The sequence below is a fragment of the Podarcis bocagei genome, assembly GCF_964188305.1.
Source record: "Podarcis bocagei genome assembly, chromosome: 13".
NCBI classification, from domain to species: Eukaryota; Metazoa; Chordata; class Lepidosauria; order Squamata; family Lacertidae; genus Podarcis; species Podarcis bocagei.
In genome coordinates, this window is record NC_138138.1 from 16,496,958 (window position 1) to 16,512,799 (window position 15,842).

The 15,842-nt window shown below is 46.9% G+C and overlaps 1 protein-coding gene and 1 long non-coding RNA gene across 4 annotated transcripts in view; one reads left to right on the top strand and one right to left on the bottom strand.

Annotated features, from left to right (window-relative positions):
• The window catches only part of LOC308571132 (la-related protein 6-like), a 30,199-nt gene extending 15,963 nt beyond the window's left edge, over positions 1 to 14,236 (top strand). Inside the window, exons 2-4 of one of the 3 annotated variants that reach the window (XM_081166550.1) lie at positions 7,623 to 7,793; positions 9,862 to 10,072; positions 12,255 to 14,200. In XM_081166550.1, coding sequence (XP_081022676.1) covers positions 7,633 to 7,793; positions 9,862 to 10,072; positions 12,255 to 13,364 — 1,482 coding nt within the window. In that variant the 5' untranslated portion in view covers positions 7,623 to 7,632 and the 3' untranslated portion in view covers positions 13,365 to 14,200. Of the gene's footprint in view, positions 1 to 7,622; positions 7,794 to 9,858; positions 10,073 to 12,254 lie in introns of all 3 variants that reach the window. The other 2 variants (XM_081166548.1, XM_081166549.1) reach the window with 2 other exon arrangements.
• Positions 241 to 2,620, bottom strand: LOC308571484. Its single transcript, XR_014001481.1, has 2 exons — positions 2,268 to 2,620; positions 241 to 594 (listed from the first exon to the last, which is right to left on the bottom strand). It is a non-coding gene; the product is annotated as an uncharacterized lncRNA (long non-coding RNA).
• Positions 14,237 to 15,842: the final 1,606 nt, after the last annotated feature.

A 15,842-nucleotide genomic window follows, 5' to 3' on the forward strand; every position in this document is an offset into this window, starting at 1 on the left:
AGGATGTGAAAATACAAATTAGATCAATAATTCCCTTCTGCAGCCCTCTGTGTTTGAGTTGGATTTCCTGTACAATCTCCATGGCACAAATACGTGATAAAAGGTTGCCAAGTTGCAAAGGAGGACAGTGGATCGCACGAAGCTGCCAAGACAGTGATTTTTTTTGTGTGTGGACAGGCGGAGTCCCCCCAACCCCAGGTGACCCCCGAGCGGAATAATGACTCAAGGCAATGTGCTATGGGGATTAAAATTGGCCACAACTTTATTAAATTTCAGATGTAGGGAGAATGGAGAGGTTTGATCTTCTTGCAGTCCATGGGACTCTCAAGAGTCTCCTCCAGCACCATAATTCAAAAGCATCAATAGAAATGTTTAAAAATAAATAATGAAATAAAAGACACCCAAGTTCTATTTCGGTCCCCTCCAACATCTGGGGGGTGGTTTGAGGGGGGAGGGTTGCCAACTAGCTGTTTCCATTTTATTCTGTCCAGCAGATGTCCATTGGCATCTGTTTCTCCTCTTCCTGTTCAATTTTCTTCTTCTGCTTTTGCATTCTGGCTCGTTCTCCACCTCCCCACTCCCATCTTGTCTCTCCTAGACAAGAAAACAAGAACATCATTTCAGGGCCAGGTAGCGGCAGATGGGGCTGACAGAAGGAGAAACATATCTTTGCGCACAAGTGTATATTTATATTACACGAGCCGGCGCACAACACCAAATAAGCCCAAACCTGGGACCATAATAACTCCAGCAACTGTATCTATGGTAACGCAAGCTCACATATAACTCTGGCGAGTCACAGTTAATGAAAACCTTTGGGATGTTGGCTGTTTAATTGTCTCCCTTTATGTTATTTCTTTTTGAGGGTGCTTTGAAAAATCATCGGTATTTAAAGAAATGTAACGAGAGAAGCTATAATTGTACCTGCCAAAGCCCGACGTGAACCTCGAAGTCAAGGCGGGGGAAGTTTGTGTGTGTGTGTGTAGGAGGGATGGCTTCATGGGGGTGGGGGTGGAATTATTAGAGGGGAGAGAAAAAGACAATTTTGCAAGTCACCAAACTGGTTCGGCAATGGCACAATTTCACACTTGATCAAACTGGCCCAACATGGGCTCCTTTTATCCAGCATGAAACCTTTATTGTCTCATTTGCCATACATAAAGATTGAGGCTCCTGTCCAACGCTGATTTGAGCCCATTGTGTGCTAGAGAGAAAGTGGCAGAAATCACATCTGTCTGCGGCGCTCATTATGTATGGCATAAAAAGGACTGATTTGGGGGGTAAATTATATGGGGGGTCCCTGTTGATTTTATAGTTTTCCAATCAACAAACTGGATTTAGAAAAGCTAGGTGCATGCCCTGTTATTTCCACCTGGGGGGTTCATTTGACATTGTTTCCCTTTATTTTGGTCCTTAAAATATGGGCTTTTTTTCTTTTTTTCCCAGGTGTTTTTGTTTAGTGAATAATCAAGTCAGGCTTTCCTAAAAACAAATTGCAACGGTTCCATGAATATGATCAGGCTTCAAATATACGTGCATAAACGGATATTCTTAAAATATGAGAGTTATGCTACATATAGCTATTAAAATGTTGAGGTTTAATTATTCGTAACTGTCTTCACCAAGGTGGTTCCTTCCAGACGTCTTGGATTACAGTGTACATCTGCCCTGGCTGATTTATAGCGACGCCAGTTACTTTTCTTTCTATGGCAACAACGAACAATTAAGAACGCAGTCCCTGAAGGGTCGTAAGATCGAACAGGCACAGTCTTAGGTCCTGGAAGCATTTGCTTAAAAGAAAAGACGCAATTTCGTTTTCCATTAGATCAACTCACCAACTGACTTGTTTTTAAAATGTATTTTTTATTAAATATTTCTTAGTTTACAAAAATATGTGCATTGTCTCTCTTTTTTCAAGTTGTGTTTTCTACAGATCAGTTTCATTTGTTGTGAGACATTAGTGTCACATACATTGTTAGGTTAGGAAGAAAAGGGGAAGAGAAGGGGAGGGGGAATGGTGGGTTGGGTGGGGTGGCAAAGCTTCTATTCTACTTAGTGTATGTGTGGGGTTTTGTGTGGGTCAGTGTCAGTTGTGTGGGTTCTCTTACTATTCGCTTGTTGTATTTCCTTGGTGCTGAAGGAGGTTGGGCGTAGCCTAGGGTATGGTTGGTTATCTTTGGTTGGCTGTAGTGAGATTTGTTTTTGTGTATGAGGGGGGTATGTATGTGTGCGTTTTTGGGTCTTCCAAGATAATAATGCCCACTCACATCATAAAGAGCTCATAACCCTTCAACTCTCAGCAGCCAGAAGCATCATAGCCAGACACTGGAGAGACCTGTCAGGAGTAAGCATAGACCAATGGTATCAAATAGTATGAGAAACAGCATTAGAAAAACTAACCAATAAACTGAAACTGACACGGGGCCAAATAGATGAAGACGCATTCACCCTGATATGGTTCCCCTTTATCACATACACAGCCCAACAAGACAACAACAAAAATCCGCCGACAGCATACGAAGCAATCTGGCTTAACTGACCAACTTACCATATTTTTCTTTCTTTTTTTAAAAAATAACTTTTTTATTCAAAATTAAAACAAAACATATCATCCAGAAACATATCATCCTTTTCCCTCCCCCCCCCCCAGGCTCCCTCAGCCCGAAAGCGAGATGAGCACCACAACCCCATAGTCAGCTTTGACTGGACTGAACCGTCCAGGGGCCCTTTAGCTTTACCATGCCCATTCATGGAAAAGGCTTCAGGAGAAAACCCCGGGAATGAATCCATATCTGCTGCCTTGCAGGACATCTTTCCGGGGCGGGATAACTAAGAAGTAAACCAGGCTTCCTCAACCTCTAGATGTTTTGAGACTACAATTCCCAGAATCCCTGACCACTGGTCCTGCTAGCTAGGGATCATGGGAGTTGTAGGCCATAAAAACAAGTGGAGGGCTGAGGTTGAGGAAGCCTGAAGTAAACCCTATACAAATCCAGAGTCGACTCCCTAAGAAAGTTGGATGGTGCCTTGCACACCTCCTTCCAGCAACTCTTGCAGCCAACCTGATGCCAAACGTATTGCTCTGTTTTCTTTTGGACCACACCAGCGAGGGAATCTTGTCGTTTGGGCAGCCTAGGACCTCCAGACACACTGCGCAGGCTTGCGCCCCAGGTAGGTCACTTTAGTGCTGCTCATGCAGTGGTTTGACTTCACCCCCAGAGGCGCACTCCATTGACTCTCGAGACAGACGGATTTCAGCAAGTGATACACATCTAAGGATAGAAACAACCCAATTAAAGACATTTTGCACCACCGTAAAGCAAGCTTTGTGGGACGTGGGTGGCGCTGTGGGTTAAACCACAGAGCCTAGGACATGCCGATCAGAAGGTCAGCGATTTGAATCCCTGCTCCTGCCAACCTAGCAGTTCGAAAGTACGTCAAAGTGCAAGTAGATAAATAGGTACCGCTCTGGCGGGAAGGTAAACGCCGTTTCCGTGCACTGCTCTGGTTCTCCAGAAGCGGCTTAGTCATGCTGGCCACATGACCCGGAAGCTGTACGCCGGCTCCCTCGGCCAGTAAAGTGAGATGAGCGCCACAACCCCAGAGTCAGCCACGACTGGACCTAATGGTCAGGGGTCCCTTTACCTTTACCTTTAAAGCAAGCATTGCATTTGGGGAAGACAGAACCAATTCCAACACAGGAGGCAGCAGTTACAAATTTCTGGTCTCTGCAGCCACAGCAGGTGCTGTGATTCTCCAATAGTTTGTCTTCACCCGCAGAGGCGCACTCCATTACCGCTAGAGCAGGCGTGGCCAGACTTGGCCCTCCAGCTGATTTGGGACTACAATTCCCATTACCCCTGACCACTGGTCCTGTTAGCTAGGGATGATGGGAGTTGTAGTCCCAAAACAGCTGGAGGGCCTAGTTTGGCCATGCCTACTCTAGAGACAGATGGATGCCAACAAAAATACTGCTTTAAACAGCCATGGCTTCCCCCAAAGAATTCTGGGAGCAGTAGTTTGTTAAGGGTGCTGAGCGTTGTTAGGAGATTCCTTTTCCCTTCACAAAGCCACAATTCCCAGAGTTCCCTGTGAAGACGGACAGATTGTGAAACCACTCTGAGAGAGCAGTAGATCTGTGAGGGGAAAAGGGGCTGCTAAATACCATTCAGCACCCTGTTCTCCCAGAAATCCGGGGGGGTGGGGAGCCACGACTGTTTAATTGTGGTATCAGAGTGTTTCAAATGTAATGTTGTGAACGTGGCCACAGTTAGGGAAGCACTGCAGAATAAATTCACGACTTGTGCACTATTATTGAGTGCATCAGTGATATGCTGCAGGAAATACTGGCCACAAAAACCCCACATCGGTCTGGAGAGACCCTGAGTAAACATGCACAGGAGAAAACTGATGTGTCTCCTCACACAAAGCTCCCTTGTTTCAGCTGTTAACTATTGAACCTAATGATGGAGATTGACTTCACCTGCAGGTCTCTGTTTAGGCCATTCCTCCTTCTCCTCTTGCTGCCTTAATTTTCAAGGACCACCACCTGATTTTCCCCCTCTGCCCCTCATGGAGCTGCTTTCTCTCTTAAGAACCTGCTTCCTGGCAGTACAGAGGCTTTGCTCTCCACCCATCACTCTGTAGCCCTTGTCTCTGTTTTCCCCCTTCCTTTTCCCTGAACCTCCATTTTGGAAAGTCAAAGAAGTCAAAATTCTCCTGGAGCGACTCTCGTTGGCAGGAGTTCTTTGAATCTAGGTAAAGCTTCTTTTGAACCGTTATAGCTGCAAGGGTGGGTTAGGGTTGAAATGTATATTCCAGAGCGCCTGCTGCACACCATATCGGCTCTGGGATGTTTGTGTTTCTTTTTATTATTTCGCTTTTAAAATGGTCTCTCAGTTGGCAGCAGGAGGGTACCCTGAAAAGAGACTTAAGGACAACACTCATTCTTGACCTCCTGGATTGATTCAGTTAGGATAGGGAGACAAGCAGAAGGGCAAAATGGAAACATGTGTCTTTAGGCATATGCAGAGTGCCTTTTCTGGAACCATCAACCAGTACTTGAGTATTGGGAAGTGAGGGATGTCATATAGAATAGGAGAACAAGAACAACATACTTTAAAAGAAGATAGGAAAATGTTTATTGAATATATGGGGGGGGGAATTGTGTACACTTGAAAACCTTGGTAGTATTACGATAAATTCAGTTTTTGATGGATGTAATAATGGATGACTTAATGGTTTAGTTTATGTAAAATTTGCAGGGATTTATGATATGCAAAATGAACCATGGAAAGAGAAGAAAGGAAGTCATTGGCATTTTAAGGTTGCTTAAACGAATATTCTAAATTGTAAAACAGAAAATTTAATAAAAATTATACATGAAAAAAGGAAGGGAGGGATGGGAGGCTTGGTGTGCAAGATGAGGGGCCTGTGGGAAATGAATGGGGGCAAAAGACGAGGCCTTGACTGTTAAGGACTAGGAACTTGAAATTGTTGCAAAGAGTGGCAGAACAGCAATTAAGGGATGACTTTAGATAGAGAGGTGAAATGGGTTGACTGTCACTGCTTTATCACGTCTGCCTCCAAGTCCCCTCACAATTGTAGCTTTGCACAGGTGTTGAAAGTAGCTTCTTCCTTTTTTGGCAAGTTTTCACAGTACAATAAAAGAAACAAACCAATCTACAGGAAGTAAAGAAACGAAATAAAGGAAGAAGGAACAGAAAAAGAAACTACAAGATCCTTCCTCATCTTAACTTTCATCCCCTACAGAGGAAGGTGTGCCCTCCCAGCTCTCACCTGGGATCTCCCCCCTCTTCTTACAGGCTCTCAAACTGTCCTTTCCCTTCCTCTGTTTGCTGTTCTTACCCAAAGTACAATGAGAGAGAGAGAGAGAGAGGGCGTGTGTGTGAGAGAGAGCAATAATATAAGAATAATGATAAACACCCAAGGGAGATAAAAGTAAAGAGAGAGAAATAAAGACCTCCAGCTATCCGCCTGTCAGTTGTGTATACAATTATTTCTTCAAAATAGTCAAATGCTCAATCTACATTATTCAATTATTCCTCCCTTTGCTGGACGTTATTTTCCCAGCCTTCCAGCCGGTGCTCTCAGTTGGTTTTTGTTTCTCAATGAGGAAAGTCTGAAGATTTTCCAGTTACTGCCTTCACGATTGTAAAACAACTCCCCTTTATTCTTTATCTCCTTCTCCAAAAAAAGAGGTTGTTTAAAAAAAAGTCTGTATTTGTATATTAACGCATAGCAGTTTGGTTGCCTTAATTCGCGTCCCAATCCAGAGCTGAAAGTAACTTTTCGATGGTGTTGCTCTTTCTTAAAGCTGAGCAGTTGAACTGGCTTGAAACTGATATCGCCTATAGCAGGCATCCCCAAACTCAGACCTCCAGCTGTTTGGGGACTACAACTCCCATGATCCCTAGCTAACAGGACCAGTGGTCAGGGATAATGGGAATTGTAGTCTAATAATAATAATAATAATAATAATAATAATAATAATAATAATAATAATAATAATAATAATTTTATCATTTATACCCCGCCCATACAATAACCTATTAAACATTAAAAGCTTCCCTAAACAGGGCTGCCTTCAGATGTCTTCTAAAAGTCTGGTAGTTGTTTTTCTCTTTGACATCTGGTGGGAGGGCGTTCCACAGGGCAGGTGCCACTACCGACAAGGCCCTCTGCCTGGTTCCCTGTAACTTGGCTTCTCGCAGTGAGGGAACTGCCAGAAGGCCGTCGGCGCTGGATCGCAGTGTCCGGGCAGAACGATGGAGGTGGAGACGCTCCTTCAGGTATACTGGACTGAGGTCGTTTAGGGCTTTCAAGGTCAGCACCAACACTTTGAATTGTGCTCAGAAACGTACTGGGAGCCAGTGTAGGTCTTTCAAGACTGGTGTTATCTGGTCTCAGCAGCCGCTCCCAGTCACCAGTCTAGCTGCTGCATTCTGGATTAATTGCAGTTTCCGGGTCACCTTCAAAGGTAGCCCCACATAGAGCGCATTGCAGTAGTCCAAGCGGGAGATAACTAGAGCATGCACCACTCTGGCAAGACAGTCCGCGGACAGGTAGGAGAAGAAGAGGAGGAGGAGTTAGGATTTGATATCCCACTTTATCACTACCCGAAGGAGTCTCAAAGCGGCTAACATTCTCTTTTCCCTTCCTCCCCCACAACAAACACTCTGTGAGGTGTGTGGGGCTGAGAGACTTCAGAGAAGTGTGACTGGCCCAAGGTCACCCAGCAGCTGCATGTGGAGGAGCGGGGAAGCGAACCCGGGTCACCAGATTATGAGTCGACTGTTCTTAACCACTACACCACACTGGCTCCGAGTTTGGGGATGCCTGGCCTATAGCATACACGGGGAGCCTTGCAGGAAGCGTTTGATCATAGGACTGCAGAGCTGGAAGGGACCACGAGGGTCATGAAGCAGGAATGTTTTGGCCAATGTGAGACTCGAACCCATGACCCCAAGATTGAGTCTCACGCTCTACCTGTTTGTTTTTCCAGGTGCTCCCCATGATCTTCTGGGCATGGGAAGTCTTGTTGGAGGGCTGTGCTGTTGTGTGACTCCCCAACCCAACCACCCTCTTATCCATCTCAACAGATGAAGGGCGATGGCCCTGTGCAATCCTGAGATGGCCTTGGCCTCCCACCTGAAGCGCAGCAGTCCGGTTCCGGTCCAGGGCGGCCCGTACTCCACTCTCCACTTCTTCCCTCGCACCAACAGGTCTTTCCCTCTGCTGACCCAAGAGGAGCTGGCAGAGACTCTGGATGGGTAAGTAGAAAGGTAAAGGACCCCTGGATGGTTAAGTCCAGTCAAAGGCGACTATGGGGTTGTGGCGCTCATCTCGCTTTCAGGCCAAGGGAGCCAGGATTTGCCCACAGACAGCTTTCTGGGTCATGTGGCCAGCAGGACTAAACCGCTTCTGGCGCAATTGGAAGGAAACCAGAGTGCACAGAAACCCTGTTTACCTTCCCGCCACAGCGGTACCTATTTATCTACTTGCACTGGCATGCTTTCAAACTGCTAGGTTGGCAGGAGCTGGGACAGAGCAACGGGAGCTCACCCCACCATGGGGATTCGAACTGCCGACCTTCTGATTGGCAAGCCCAAGAGTCTCAGTGTTTAGACCACAGCGCCCCCTGCGTCCATTCCAAGTCAACTTCCTCAATGGTCCTCCTCTGGAGATACTGCTCCTTGAGGCTGCCTTGAAACCTTCTCCCTCTCTTATCCCTGTTGCGAGCAAGTGGACGGGCTGTTGCTCTAGCTGTCGCAATCCCAGTGATGCGCAGAAGAAGTGTCCTCTCAATCTGGGGCCCCAGAGCTTGTTAGACTACATCTCCCATCATCCCTGACCACTGGTCCTGCTAGCTAAGGATGATGAGAGTTGTAGTCCAGCCAACTTTTGGGACCCAAGGTTGAGAAAGCCTGCTCTAGGCTGAGGGAGAAATCGATAGCCTTCTCTCAAAGTAGACCAGTGTTTCCCAAACCTAGGTCTCCAGCTGGTTTTGGACTACAATTCCCATCATCCCTGACCATTGATCTTGCAAGGTAGGCATGATGGGAGCTGTAGTCTGAAAAAAACAGTTGGAGACCCAAGTTTGGGAAACTCTGGTCTAGGGAATAAGCCCTGCTCAAAGCAGAAAAATATCTTAAATGAGAGCTCAGAGGGTCTGTTGGCTTTAGAACAATCATGAAACTGTCAAGAAAGCTTGCAACAGTTGGAGTTGTTGCTTTTCATCTAGAATTTGCAGGGCAACCAATATTTGGAATATTGTGTACAGTGCCAGTCGCTGCATCTCAAAAATGTAATGTGCAATGTGTGTGTGGGGGGGGGGGAGAGGAAACAGTGGCGGACTTCAGGCTTTAAAATTTCAGCGGTGCAGTGTGAAATGCCAAAATCCCACCCTCCGCCGGACTCTCGCCTTCCGTTGTTCCTCGTTGTTGCAGCTCCCTCTTGGCCTGGTGCCCAGTGAAGGTGAACCGGTTGCCCTCCCCTAAACTGCCTCTGAGTCTGAGGGGAACCAAACCTGAGGAGCATAGGAGCCAGCTGCTTGGGGCCAAGGTCCCTTTGGGCCCCCCGATAAAATATTTGAGGGAGCCGGCCCCCTCCCCCAAGTTGGTGGTCATTGCCGTTCAAATGGTGTGCGTGTGCTGCTGCTTCTTGTGATTATGTGGGGTGTGCCATTAAGGTAAGACAGAGAATACGCAGGAGAAACAATTTTGAGGAGATATGGAAGGTGTCTGTAGAATTTGTACCGTTAAAACAGAAAGGGGTCAAACCATCACAAGAGGCGCTGAAATTTTGGGAGGTTGGATAGTTACAATGGAGTGGTCTCAGGGGTGGCGTGCACATTTTATTCTTGTTTATTTATTATTATTACTTTGTCAAAGTAAAATAATAATAATAATAATAATAATAATAATAATAATAATAATAATAATAATAATAATAATAATAAAAAATTAATAATAACAACCCAAAACCACCCCCAACAAAAAAATGCTGGACATAGGCCTTTGGTCTGATCTGCCAGGTACACTCGTGTTAAGAACTTAATTCGTTCCAGAGGTCTGTTCTTAACCTGAGGTACCACTTTAGCTAATGGGGCCTCCTGCCACCGCCGCACGATTTCTGTTCTCATCCTGAAGCAAAGTTCTTAACCCGAGGTACTATTTCTGGGTTAGCGGATTCTGTAACCTGAAGCGTCTGTAACCCGAAGTAGCACTGTATCTTCTGCTCTTACGACTGAAGCAATGTGAATCTGCTCACGCTTTTGACCTGCTGGCAGTAATTCTGTGTGTGGTTTCCCCCCACCCTTCACTCTCCTCCTGCTAGCAGCCCCTATGACCTGAGCGACCTCCTCAGCCTGGACCTCTTTGAGAGCAGCCACTGCCCCACGCCCGACTTGCAGCTGATCAGAAGGATCGTCTCGCAGGTGGAGTTCTACCTCTCTGATGAGAACCTGTCGAAGGATGCCTTCCTCCTGAAGCACGTGCAGAAGAACAGGTTGGGCTTTGTCAGCATTAAGCTCCTGACATCTTTCAAAAAGGTAAGGCCGCGGCACTTGGAAAGCATTCGTGGTGGGAGGGCGGAGCAGCATGCTTTTTTATATATATAATATTTTGATTAATTTTCCATTTTACAATATTTAAACACATCTTCATTATCCACTTCTTTTGCTCATATGAGCCTCTCAACTTCCCTCCCTCCCGCCTCACAGTTTTAAAAATTCATTTGTATTTCATAGCATTTATACATTTTCTATTTTACATTTCACTCATTCAGAATACAGTGGTACCTCGGGTTAAGTACTTAATTCTTTCCGGAGGTCCGTTCTTAACCTGAAACTGTTCTTAACCTGAAGCACCACTTTAGCTAATTTGGCCTCCTGCTGCCGCCATGCCGCTGGAGCACGATATCTGTTCTCATCCTGAAGCAAAGTTCTTAACCTGAAGCACTATTTCTGGGTTAGTGGAGTCTGTAACCTGAAGCATATGTAATCTGAAGTGTATGTAACCTGAGGTACCACTGTATCACAATTTTTAAATTAATAAAGGGCAGTGACAATTATCATTACAAGTCTTCTTACAACCATGCTAGTGTTGTTAGCTGCTTACAATGGTCCTTCAAGTATTGTATCAATTTACTCCAGTCTTTTTGGAAAGTTTGATCACCTTGGTTTCAGATTTTTCTGGTCAGCTTTGCCAGTTGCGCAGAGTCCATCATCTTCATCTGCCACTCTTCTTTCGTTGGTATTTCTTGTTGTTTCCATTTTTTGCATGCGTTTGGATCCCAAGGTCAAAGCTGCGACCTCTGCATAGCTGTCAACTTTTCCCTTTTCTTGCGAGGAATCCTATTCGGAATAAGGGAATTTCCCTTTAAAAAGGGAAACGTTGACAGCTATGGACCTCTGTCTTCGGGCAGTTTGGGGGGAGGGGGCTGTAGCTTAGTGGCCAAGCGACCGCTTTGCATCGCAATGATCCCAGCTTCAATCCCTTGCAATTTCCAAGAGGAAAGACTCTTGTTCCAATTCTCTGGAGAGCCACTGCAGCTCAGTACAGACTATGCTAAGCTGGAAGGTCTGACTCTGTGTCCAATGTATGCTCTGTTCCAAGCCACATAGCTCTGTGGCAGTGATCACATGTTTAGCAAGCTGTGCCTGAGGAAGATGGAGCTGTGCAAATAATAATAATATTTGCACAGCTCCATCCCTCACTCTGAGAAGTGAAGCTACAGGAAACCAGGCAGAGGGCCTTCTCGGTAGTGGCACCTGCCCTGTGGAACGCCCTCCCATCAGATGTCAAGGAGATAAAGAACTATCCAACTTTCAGAAGACATCTGAAGGCAGCCCTGTATCGGGGAGTTTTTAATGTTTGACGTTTTATTCTGTTTGTATACTGTATGTGTTGGAAGCTGCCCAGAGTGGCTGGGGCAACCCAGTCAGATGAGCGGATTAATAACAATAACAACAACAACAACAATAATAATAATAATAATAGCAATTTATTATTTATATGCCACCCATCTGACTGGGTTGCCCCAGCAATGGCTGCTCCCCACATTAACTGGGGGGTGGCTTTTGCATGGTCGTGCGCAGCCCCCCCTGACTATGGGACTTCCGGCAATGTAGCCTGGCTTCGCCCCCCCCCCCAAGCTGGATACCTGGTGGTTCCCGCCTAGCTTCGACAATTAACCAATCCCAGCTGGGGGCGGGGCGTTGCCAGGGGAGTTGGTCAGGTAAGAGTTATGACCGCCCCACACTCACAATAGAGGGTGTAGCTTACCTGTTAGTCCTTAGTCGGCTCCAGATCTTCGCCCAATGCCTAAGCCAAGGTCTTCCTACATCTGAAAGTTTAATAAAGTTGTGGCCAATTTTAATCCCATAACATGTTGTCAGGTGTCATTATTCCACTTGGGGGTTGCCTGGGGTTTGTGGGGGTCTCCGCCTGTCCGCGCAAATAAACACAGTAAGACATCAAACATTAAAAACTTTGCTATTTCGGGAGGGGGCGTTATTGGGCAGTTGTTCTTATTTTGATTATGCATTTTGTGGTTTTATATTTTGATTTCATTCTGTGAACTGACCTGAGACCTCCGGGTATAGAGCGGTATATAAATTCAATCAATCTAATCAAATAAATAATAATAATAACTAATAATAAATTTATTACTTTAAAGCATGCAAAACCGCCTCTCTTTCTCTTCTACTTCCCCCTCTCTTTTTTAACCAGGTGAAATATTTAACCAGAGATTGGCGGGTGACCCTTTATGCCCTGCAGTTTTCGGAGCTGCTGGAGGTCAACGAGGAAGGGACGAAGGTGCGCAGGAAGAGCCCCGTCCCCGAACATCTGGTGAACATCCCTTCGAGCAAGATGCTGCTGGCCTGGAACGTCCTTCCATATGAGCCGGCTACCCAGAGCTCTCTCCAGTTCCAGATGACCTTTCTCAACAACATCACCAAGCTGTTCAGCCCCTTCGGCGACATCGCCTCCATCCGCATCCTCCGGCCAGGCAAGAAGCTCCCTTCGGATGTCAGCAAGTGCTCATCGCGGTACCCAGAGCTCTTGACCAAGTGCTGCGCCGTGGTGGAGTACGACAGCTTGGAAAGCACCCGGAAGGCTTTTGAGGAGCTGGTCCGCAGCCAAGCCGCTGCCTCCTCCCTGAATGGGGACGCCATCAAGGTGGTTAGCCTCTCTGGAAGGGGCTCCAAGAAGAAGAGCGTGACCAGTCAGGAAGACGGTGAGGAGGCTGAGGAGGCTGAGAAACCAAGGATGTGGACCGGCGCGTTGCCTGACGGCCCTCCGCTTGCCTTTGAAGACTCCTTCTACAGCTCATCGACCGAGTCCGACGGCACGCCCGTATCCACTCCCATCCTGCCTCCGAACTTCCTCTCTGCTCCGGTCTGGCCCACTGCTGGCTTCTGCGCCTCTGCTGGCCAGGCCTTCAAGCCCAATTTCTTCAGCATGCCCTGCGCCGGCCCTCGCCCGCTCCTGCACAAGCCGCTGTCGTGGCCGCTCTGCTTCCCTCCTCTCTCCGCGCCCAAGCCCAGCAACGGCCCTTGCGGGTTGCAGAAGCCGCCCAACTCCTGCTGGGAGACGAGCGGGCTCGGCGTGGGGGTTCTGTGGCCCCCAAAGCAGCAAGGACCAGCCTGCAGGCAGCAGCAGCAGCAACAGCCGCTCCCCTCCCTGAAACCGGAGCCCCTGAGCTCAGCACCTGCTTCCAAAAGGGTGTCTGAATCGCTCCATGCCCGACTGAAAGTGATTCGGCGTCCTCAAGGTCCGGATGGCACCAGGGGCTTCTACAACACGATTGGGCGGGGGAAATCCGTTTTGCGGCACTAAGCTTTGTGAGCCTTTGGGGGGGGGGTTCAACTTAATATAGGCTTACGGGGGGGAGCAGGTAGCATTTCTGGGCTGGGGGGTCAAAGGAGAGGGACCCGAGAGTCTGTCTGGGCTGTGGAGAACTGTCTTGTACAGACACCATGTAGACTTCTTCTGAATCTCCCCCAGCTTGGTTTTCCTCCTCCTTTTTTGGCCTCTTTGGACTCTCTCTCTCTCTCTCTCTCTCTCTCTCTCTCTCTCTCTCTCTCTTTACCCCCATCCCCCGTCCCCTCATGCCTCGTGTGGTTTTGGTGCTTTGTGGGGTTCTCAACTTGCACCTCTGCTTTCAAGACTATCTCTCTGACTCAGGTGCCGTTGGTCTCCATCCAACCTTCCCCTTCCCCTCAACGCCTTCGTTTCTGTATGTGTTTTTGGAACTTGACCTTCTGGATTGGTTGCATGGTACGATGAATATGGAGTGTGAATGGCTTAAGATTTGATGGATGCCGGCAGGTTTGTGCATAAGATGAGATTTTGAATGCTTGCCTTGTGTTGCTGTGAGAAATTGGTGATGGATCTGCTGTTTTTTAAAAAAACAACAGTCAATTAAAAAAAAGGGTGTGGACATGATCGCTTCGTTTCTCTTTGTTTGTTTTTTTCGTCTATGGAAATCGTGAGATTTATGCACCGCTCTTGAGCGCAAGAAAACTCAAAAGCGGTTTACAAAACGACAGCAAGAAAATGGAGGGGGAACTCACTGCCGTCCTTTGAAACATACAAAAGTTAAAGTAATAAAATTGCCTCCAACTTTCTAAGCTTCTTGGTGGGCTTCTCTAAATAAGAATGTTTTTAGCAGGCACCGAAAAGACCACCGTGTACATTCTGATTTTAACTTTTTTAATGTGCGTATCGCAATATATACCGTATTTTTGGCACTATAAGACTACTTTTTCCCTCCTAAAAAGTAAGGGGAAATGTGTGTGCGTCTTATGGAGTGAATGCAGGCTGCGCAGCTATCCCAGAAGCCAAAACAGCAAGAGGGATTGCTGCTTTCACTGCGCAGCGATCCCTCTTGCTGTTCTGGCTTCTGAGATTCAGAATATTTTTTTTCTTGTTTTCCTCCTCCAAAAACTAGGTGCGTCTTATGGTCTAGTGCATCTTATAGAGCGAAAAATACGACATTTCTATACTGTATATGAGGCCCCTAGAACCATAAGAAATGCAAAAAACAAACAAACCACTGTTAATAATAACTCATTCTCGAATTGCCCCCCCAAATCAAATTGCACCCCCTGTGGGGCGTGTGGTTAGGAACCACGGCTCTAGGCCATTGCCATCTCTTTAATTCAGCCAAGCGTATGGTTACCAAACGTTTTGCAGATGAAAATTAAGGACGCTTTGATATTCTTGGAACACACCCCGATTTTCACGCTTGAACTGCTGCCCTCCCACTATATTACATATTGCTGAGGCTTTTCTCCGCCCGCTGTTGATTAGTTCTGGAAGTTGGAGGGAGCAAAGGGAAGCCATTCGCTGGCATTTTTTATTTTTTAATTTTTTCGTCCCTACGCTTGCATTTAGAGGCAAGAGGCGTTCATCTCCAGCACAACCCCAATTGGAGATCTAACTTCTGGGGTTGGGGGCTGAAGCAGGAACTGTAATAATAATAATAATAATAATAATAATAATAATAATAATAAATTTATTATTTATACCCCGCCCATCTGGCTGGGTTTCCCCAGCAACTCTGGGCGGCTCCCAATCAAGTGTTAAAAACAGTACAGCGTTAAATATTAAAAACTTCCCTAAACAGGGCTGCCTTCAGATGTCTTTTAAAGATAGGATAGCTGCTTATTTCCTTCACATCTGAAGGGAGGGTGTTCCACAGGGTGGGCGCCACCACCAAGAAGGCCCCTCTGTCTGGTTCCCTGTAACCTCACTTCTCGCAATGAGGGAACCACCAGAAGGCCTTCGGCGCTGGATCTCAGTGTCCGTGCTGAACGACGGGGGTGGAGACGCTCCTTCAGGTATACTGGACCGAGGTCGTTTAAGGCTTTCAAGGTCAGCACCAACAATTTGAATTGTGCTCAGAAACTTACTGGAAGCCAATGCAGATCTCTCAGAACCGGTGTTATGTGGTCCCAGAGGCCGCTCCCAGTCACCAGTCTAGCTGCCGCATTCTGGATTAATTGCAGTTTCCGGGTCACCTTCAAAGGTAGCCCCACATAGAGCACGTTGCAGTAGTCCAAGCGGGAGATAACTAGAGCATGCACTACTCTGGCGAGACAGTCCGCGGGCAGGTAGGGTCTTAGCCTGTGTACCAGGTGGAGCTGGTAGACAACTGCCCTGGACACAGAGTTAACCTGCGCCTCCATGGACAGCTGTGAGTCCAAAATGACTCCCAGGCTGCGCACCTGGTCCTTCAGGGGCACAGTTACCCCATTCAAGACCAGTGGCAGTTTTATCGCTGTCACCAACACACAAAGTTCATGTGCTCTC